This window comes from Lactuca sativa, chromosome 3 (assembly GCF_002870075.4).
Source record: "Lactuca sativa cultivar Salinas chromosome 3, Lsat_Salinas_v11, whole genome shotgun sequence".
In the NCBI taxonomy this organism is placed as follows: Eukaryota; Viridiplantae; Streptophyta; class Magnoliopsida; order Asterales; family Asteraceae; genus Lactuca; species Lactuca sativa.
In genome coordinates, this window is record NC_056625.2 from 97,274,008 (window position 1) to 97,282,666 (window position 8,659).

Here is an 8,659-nt window from a genome sequence, read left to right on the forward strand (position 1 = left end):
GGACAGTCTTTTGTTTGTTGCTACAATTGCAACTTTTAAACACCATCTCCATTTTGAAGATCCAGTCCATGAATTCTATTGGATTTGGGGTTCCATAAAGACTCGGTGTTTTTGCTGCCATAAAGTCCTTGTACTTGCATTTAACTCCTTCAATCTCCACTTCAGGGTTATTCCCCCAACCACTTGGGGCTCTATATGACTCATTATCCTATTGTAATTCCTTCCTCAGATTGCTCCTCATTAAGCTCCGGCTGCATGACAAGCACAATAGGTTCTCTTATGTTTTCTCGATTGAGTTGTCTCATTTCTTCCCTCTGTTCGGCTATTCAAGATTTATTGAGATATTCAATAGCTACAATTAAGTTTCCTCACTATGTTTAGCGGGTCGAAGTCACAAATGTCAGCCCATGGTTTATTATGATTAGGATGCTAGTTGTTTGCGTGACTCTTGCATGTATGATATTGATATGAATATCAAGTGGGGCCTGATGTCGGGCGGAGACTGATAACTATCAAGCATGCTATTTATCTTTGCGGTTATTTCATGTGTTTATAAGATTATATGTTTATATGTTAATATGTATATCCAGGCGGGGACTGATGACTGGCAGATTTGTTCCGAGTGGGGCTCGATGTCGGGTGGGGCCCATTATATGTTTGATATGTATAGTATGTGGTATTTTGGGAAACTCACTAAGATTTGTACTTACGGTTTTTAGGTTATGTTTTAGGTACTTCTGGTTCCAAGGGGAAGAGCTCGGGATGACTGCATAGCACACACCACATTGTTCTGTGTTTTTCTATGACTATGATGTACTTGGATATTATTTGACACACTCTGATTTTCACTATGGTTTTATGATACTGATTGGTTTGATGGCTTATTTAATATAAAATTGGAATTTTTGGTCTTAATTTTTGGGACGTTACAAGTTGTTATCAGAGTCTTACTTCGAGGGATTCGGGCACAATCTCGGGTGTGTATGAACTCAAACTGAGGGTTTGGTAGAATTTTCAAAAAGAAAATGTTTTATAAAAGGGTTTCTAATAATAGAAAGGGGTGTGGTGCATGAAATCGACCGAACTCAAGTAAGTTTTCCCAAAATACTTATACATGTTTTATGATATGCTTGATCTTTGAATCGTATGCGAGATTAGAGCTAAGGATCTAGGAGAGATGCCTTTGTATGCCTGCTATATGAGCTTGTAGACTTGCATGCTAGTACTGATCAGTCAATGATAGGATGACCTATTTAGGTTATGTTTGATTCCGATTACTGAATGCTCGAATGCTTCTTGCTTTGTGCTTTTTAGGAGTTCTCACTAACTTCATCTAACTAGTAAGCGAAAATGCTATGTTACATATTACATAGACTAAATAATTTTAGAAGGTTAGGTATTAAATCTATTGCACAACTCTTGTTTGAGTCCAACCATTATAGTGTGAGACCTTTCATTCGAAGAATTATCTGGTGTCGGTGATATGTAATTGTATTTGTGAGCTAGTTAGAGGGTGCTAGTAGGAGTTCCTTCTGCATCTGATGACAGAGAGTGGTGTGGTGATTGCCCTAGAAAGAGATTTAGTGTTGGGAACCTTGTCTTGTGCAGGATTGTATGTATGGATAAGGAGTGACTTGGAGGTTTCAAAACGATCCTTGAGGAAAGTACAGATAGATGTGGATTGTGGTATGGGCCCGTACTACTGGAAGCAGAGGATCCGTACTCGATTCAAGGAGAACTGCGATGAAACCATGAAGCTTGTAGAGTGTGAGACTCCTATATATATTTATGTGTGTTCTGATGGTTTGTATGGTCTACTTTCAGTATGGTGACTCTTCAAGGCGGACCGATTAGTGGTTCTGGTGTTGGGGAGGGTTCAGGCTCGGGTTCTGGAGCCGGGCAGTTGGATAATTAGACATGTGAGTTCATTTTGTCTGAGATTACACGCAACATACTCGAGCAGACTACTGTGATCTTTGGTATGGTCAAGGACGGTATTCTTGAGATTTTGGATGAGCGCTTGAGCGCTTTTTCAGTTTGAGATGTTGGCATTGATGGGAGCTCGCACGTTGACATTTAGGGAGTTCTAGGCATATGGAGCTCCGGATTACTTCGGGGAGAAGGACCAGATAGCGATCAGATGTTGGTTAGCAGATGTCAATAATGCCTTCCGCACTAGCAATTTTCCCGATGGGGAAAAGGTCATACTTGCTTCATGTCTTCTGAAAGACGGAGCACGCGATTGGTGGGAGGAGGTTGGGTTGTATGTGGGTGATGTGACAGCTGATTCGATGACATGGGAAGATTTTGTGTTGAGGTTTAGAGCTGAGTTTGCACCGGTGATTGAGGTGCAGCAATTGGCGAGGGAGTTTCAGGACATTCGCCAGACTACTGAGATAGTGGCTGAGATAACTGCTATGTTTCGTGAGAGGACTTTATTTGTTCCATAGTATGTGGCAGGTGAGGAGATGAAGAAGACGAGATACAACGAGATGTTGAGGAGCGATATTTGGCAGTTCGTGAGATGATGCAATTGCAAGACACTGGATGATATGATTGTGAGAGCCATAGAGAGGTAGATTGATCTATAGATGGAGAGGAAGAGGAAGTCAGATCAGGCTCAGGTTTCAGGGGGTTTCTTGCAAAAGGCCCGAGGTAATTGATTTGAGATCGAGAGGCTAGTAGGGTCGGAGAAACTGTGGAAAGTATGACAAAACAGACGATGGGGCGTGCAGGGTGGGTGGTTTTTGATGCTTCAAATGCGGCCGGACGGGTCATATTAGCAGGGATTGCACTACTACTACTACCACCACCAGCGAGTATCTGATTTGCTTCCACTACAATCAGAGGGGCCATAATAAGGCCCATTTTCCAAGTTTGGCAATAGCAGGACCAGTGGTAGCACCCGCTCCAGCGACTCTACATATTACTGATGGCCACCAGGGCAAGGCGTGTGCGCCTGTGGTGAGGAGCAGGGCTTTTCAGTTGACAGTCGAGGAGGCTCGCACAGCACACGATGTGGTGACGGATATGTATCTTCTCCTTATTTCTTTATTTATGTTGATTATTCTGGTTATGATTGTCTGTTTGTTGTAGTATCATTCATTGTGAATGATATCTCTGCCTTGATATTGTTTGATGCGGGAGCAACCCAATCTTTTGTATCTCTTGTGCTCATCAAGAGGTTTGCTGGAGCTCCAGGGGAGCTAGATTATCCATTAAAGTTTGATCTTGCGGATGATCGATCCATTCAGGTATCGAGGGTTCATCGAGGTTGTGTTCTAGAGATATTCAACGATCAGTTTCCGATCGATATGGTTCCTATTCCTTTGTACGGAAACATAGTTATTGTAGGGATGAATTGGTTAAGTCCCAATGGGGCGGTGATTGATAGCGAGTGTCATATGGTACGTATTCGGACCCCATGTGGGGGAGAGTTAATAGTTTAGGGAGAGAGTACTCAACACGGGCTTATTTTATATTCAATAGCTAGGGCCAGACGCTATCATCATTAGGGTTGTTCTGAGTCTGCCATCTATGTTATGGATACCCGGGAAAAGGATAAGGCGACTGTGGATGATGTGTTGATTGTACGGGAGTACACGAATGTGTTTCCGAAGGAATTGCCTGGAGTGCCTCCGGAGAGGCAGGTGGAGTTTAGGATTGACCTGGTTCCTGATGCGGCTCCGATTGCCGAATAACCGTATCAGTTAGCTCCTCCAAAGATGCAGGATCTGTCTACGGAGATACATGATCTTTTGGACAAGAAGTTCATTTGGCCGAGTAGTTCACCATGGGGAGCATCGATCGTGTTTATGAAGAAGGAGTATGGGGCCCATCGGTTGTGTATTGACTACCAGGATCTAAATAAGCTAACAGTGAAGAACTGTTATCCACTTTCTGAGGATTGATGTTTTATTTGACCAGCTTCAGGGTGCATCTTGGTTTCCAAGACTGATCTTCATTCGGGTTACCATCAGATGAGGGTCAGAGAGGAGTATATGCAGAATATGACTTTCCATACTCGTTATGGTCATTACAAGTTCACGGTGATGCCCTTTGGGCTCACCAATGCTCCGATCGTGTTCATGGACCTTATAAACCACGTATACACGTCGATGCTGGATCGGTCTGTGATTGTATTCATTGATGACATCTTGGTCTACTCCAAGACCCAATAGCTGCATTAAGAGCATTTGAGGGATGTATTGGAGACTCTGAGGAAGGAGAGGTTGTATATGAAGTTCACAAAGTGTGAGTTCTGGTTGCACGAGGTGCAGTTTCTAGGGTACCTTGTCAACCAGAATGGTATTCTGGTCGATTCGGCCAAGGTTGACGCCGTGATGAGGTGGGAGGTTCCTAGGTCTCCATCTGAGATTCATAGTTTCCTTGGATTGGCAGGTTACTATCAGAGATTCATTCATGATTTTTCCAAGATAGCGGTTCCTCCGACTCGATTGACGAAGAATATAGACACTTTTCGTTGGGGGCTTGAGCAGCAGTCAGCTTTTGAGACCCTGAGACAGAGATTGTGTGAGGCGCCGATTTTAACCCTGCCAGAGGGTGTCGAGGATTTCGTGGTTTATTGTGATGCATCCATCATGGGTCTGTTGGAATAATGTCTAAGGCTGTAACTATATCCGGTTGTGCATGGTCCTTTTGGGTTGCCTTCACCATAGCAACTTGATAGGATGATTTATTAAGAGAGAATAAATATATTATGGGAATAATATAATGAATAATATATATTGTTATTTGATTAATATAAGTCATAGAATTAATTAGAATTAATTTGGTGACTTAAAGAGATTAATTAAATAAAGGGGTATAAACTGTCAATTGTTTGATAGTTAAGCTTTAGACTGTAAATCCATTTGGATATACTATGGACGAATTCTAAGAGGATTAGGATAGCTAAAATCGTCCATTAGAGTTATCTAGGAATGGATTTGGATAGCCTTAAGAGAAGATTATCCAATTAGGGTTTAGGTTGTAACCCTTAAGGAGTCTACAAGTATAAATAGACCCCATGGCATAGGGAATTCGACACCTCTGATTAAGTAAGAGAACTCTGGTCGAAATTCCTCCCCTCTCCTCTCTCCCAAATCATCCTCCTTGCTTTGGTGTTTGTAAGCCATTAGAGGAGTGACATTTGTGACTCTAGAAGCTCCAAGACCTCAAGATCAACAAGGAACTCAAAGGTATGATTCTAGATCTGTTTTAATGTTGTTATTTAACCTAATTAGTAATTAGAAGTCTTGGATTCAAAGCATGTTTATTAGAAAGCCTAGATCCAAGCATTAGGGTTTTGCATGCGCACATAGGAAAGTTCTTATGGCTAAAACCCATCAGGGTCTGGGTGCAATTCTGATTCATAAGGGTCACGTGATCAAATCTAGAGTTCTAGTTTGGGGATATGGTTCTATTGAAGGTGTCCCCTTGGAAAGGTGTTATCCATTTCAGGAAGAGTGGCAAGTTGGGCCCCAGGTACATCGGTCCTTTCAGGGTCTTGCCTTGGGTGGGTCGGGTTGCTTATCGTTTGGATCTTCTCGATGAGCTTAGTCAGATCCATATCACGTTTCATGTCTTTCAGTTGCGGAAATGTTTAGTGGATGATTTTGCAGTGGTTCTATTGTAGGATATTTAGGTGGATGGTCGTGTGAATTATATCGAGAGATCGGTAACAATTCTTAAAAGGGAGATGAAAACCATGAGGGACAAGTTTTTTGAGTTGGTGAAAGTTCAATGGCAGCACCACAAGGGCTCAAAATGGACATGGGAGTTAGAGGAAGAAATGAGGAAGCACTACCCAAAGTCGTTTGGGGCAGCAGACTTTAAGGACAAATTCAAATTTAAGTGGGGGATAATTGTAACATTTGAGTTCTGGTATGTTTCTTTTTAACCCATAATGCTTGATTCATTACATTTTGGCCCCTATCTAGTATGTGGGGCTTACTCTATGAGTACGCTCAGCGTACTAACTCTCTGATTGATCGTTAGTTCACCCACGTACGTTGGGCGTACGCAAGGATTAGACAAACCCTAATTTTTAGGGTTTGTACCCTACTTAAGTAACTTATGTTGTCTTGGTGGTATATTTTGGTCAGCCTCCACTCCCCTAAACCTTAAGAATGAAACCATGGTGCCTTTTGTGATTTTTGGAGCTTGGAAGTGAGTTTTTGTTGTAGATCCAGATTCATCATCATCTTTGGAAGCTATTTGAGGTATAAAGTTCCCTACTTGATGATTCTTTATGCTTGATCTAGTTTAGGGCCTTGTTTATGCATTTTTGGGTCCTTTAAGCTTTGTTTGGGATTATGGGATACTCCAACAATTGGGATGTTAAATCTTAGCTCCATTAAGGTCCCCTGTCCATAAAAATGTAATATTTATGAGTGTTATTGGTCCATGCAAGTGTTAAGATTCTTATTAAGCTTATTTTTAAGTGTTGGGTCCCATTAAGTCATGCATGGATGTAAAGTTGTCAACTTTAGATTTTAAGTTACCTTCTAGAATCAGATATGAGAGTTTGGCATGTTGGCTTAACCAAATAAGTGCTTAATGAGTTGGGTTAGCTGTCTGTGGAGTACGTGGGGCGAACTCAGCTCATACGTTGAGCGTACTAGCCCCGGAAGGAGTACGCCAAACGTAAGTCTGAGTACGCCCTGTGTACTCAGATGTTTTACTTTTGAGTTGACTTCCTCGGGTTTTGGCCATATTTTGGGCTTTTAGGGTTTGAGCCTTGTTGGGCCATTGGACTTCTGACTTTTAGCCATGGATAAACTATGAACTTTGTTGGGATTAGGTATATAATGATTTTTAGGCCCAATTTAGAAGTTGAGCCTTATTGGGCAATGGGATGCCATTTAGGAATTTGGGCCTTTTGATCAAATGGGTTGGGCCTTGGTCTTGGTCCATGTAAGCAAAAGGGTAGAATGGTCTTTTACCCTGGATATTGGACAAGAAGCTTAGATTCTTGATTATGGGTCGAGAGCCAACTATTAATTGGATATTATTTGATGATGTTAGCGCGGGGATTTTCCGGACCAACAGATCGACATTTACTGAGAGATTCAACAGCTAGAGATGAGTTTTCTCACTGTGTTTAGTGGGTCGAAGACACCAATGCCAGCCCATGGTTTATTACGACTAGGATGAAAGTTGTGTGTGTGACTCTTACATGCATGATATTTATATGTATATCGGGGGGGGGGGGGGGGGGTGATGACGACTATCATGTATGCTATTTATCTTTGTGATTATTACATGTGTTTATATGATTATATGTTTATATCTATACCTGGCGGAACCCGACTTCAGGCGGGGATAGATGATTGACAGATCTTTTCCGAGCGGGTCTCAATGTCGGGCGGGGCCCAATGACAGACGGGGCCCATTATATGTTTGATATGTATGATATGTGGTATTTTGGAGAACTCGCTAAGATTTGTACTTACGGTTTTCAGTTTATGTTTTAGATACTTCTGGTTCCAAGGGGAAGAACTTGGGATGACTGCGTTGCACACACTACATTGTTTTGTTTTTTCTATGATTCTGATGTACTTGGATATTATTTGACACACTATGATTTTCACTATGGTTTTATGATATTGATTAGGTTGATGGGTTATTTAATATGAAAAACAAAGTTTTTGGTCTTAATTTTTGGGACGTTACACAACATAACCATTCTAGTCATTTTTCCAGTAAGTAGATCAATCAGCATTATAACTTGGAGTTATTGATAGTTCTTATTTATAGGTTCATAATAACAACTTATAACTATAAATGTAAGTTACACTGAAAGAACTAGAGTGTAGCTTAACTTACGGAGGTTCTTTTTTACCAAAGTCCAGAAATCGCACTCGTAGGGCTTTTACTTGATGGCTACTACTTGGTTGAATACCTCAATGTGTCACATGGCTTCGCCGGAACAAAAAAAAAAGGGGGGAAATGGCCTAAAAGTGAAGATTTCTCAAGAGGGAATGTGTGTAGGGGTGAATGCTTATACGAAGGCCACTATTTATAGCCAAGAAAAGCCAAGTGTGTCGCACATGTATGGGAGTGCGTTGTGCGTTATGGCCCTGCTGGCTCCTTTGGGCTTCTTGTTGGGTTTTGAGCATTCTAACACTCCTATGGTGTACATGCAACCCTATAAACCTTGGATCTATGTTTTCTCTATTATACATGCAAATAAGAACTTTCCAAGGCTTTAATCCTAACTAGCATATTATGATGTTCTTAATCTACAAAGTACTAGTTAGAGGACATACCTTTTGATGTAGCTTGAAGTCTTCAAGCTTTAAGAGCTTAGCCCCAATAGTGTGGAAGCCTCAAGTGGAATCACAAATCACCAAGACACCTTGGAAGACTTTAGAGAATATGAATACTTGGTTCTCTCTTAGTAAAATCGGCTAGCCCTCTTAGTGTATCACACTAGTGCCAATTTCACCAACCAAAGACATCTTTATATAGTATGGAGGATTAGGGTTAAACCCTAATACCCATGACCTTTCATTTCCTAGGATCCATGGGTTAAACACTCCATGGACTATCCATGAAAGCTTAGCCCAACCTAAATGAACTTGGCCCATTCCATATATATAAGAGTCCATATTTAATTAGTTCCTTTTAATCACTTAATTAATTATAAATTAAT

At 41.2% G+C, this 8,659-nt stretch overlaps 1 protein-coding gene across 1 annotated transcript; it reads left to right on the forward strand.

The window, feature by feature from the left end:
• The first annotated feature begins 2,591 nt into the window (after nucleotides 1-2,591).
• On the forward strand, nucleotides 2,592-3,701 carry LOC111895812 (uncharacterized). The gene is made up of 3 exons (XM_023891872.2): nucleotides 2,592-2,655; nucleotides 3,097-3,407; nucleotides 3,561-3,701. The coding sequence occupies exons 1-3, from the start codon at nucleotides 2,592-2,594 to the stop codon at nucleotides 3,699-3,701; spliced, it is 516 nt and encodes a 171-aa protein (XP_023747640.2).
• The last annotated feature ends 4,958 nt before the right edge of the window (nucleotides 3,702-8,659 follow it).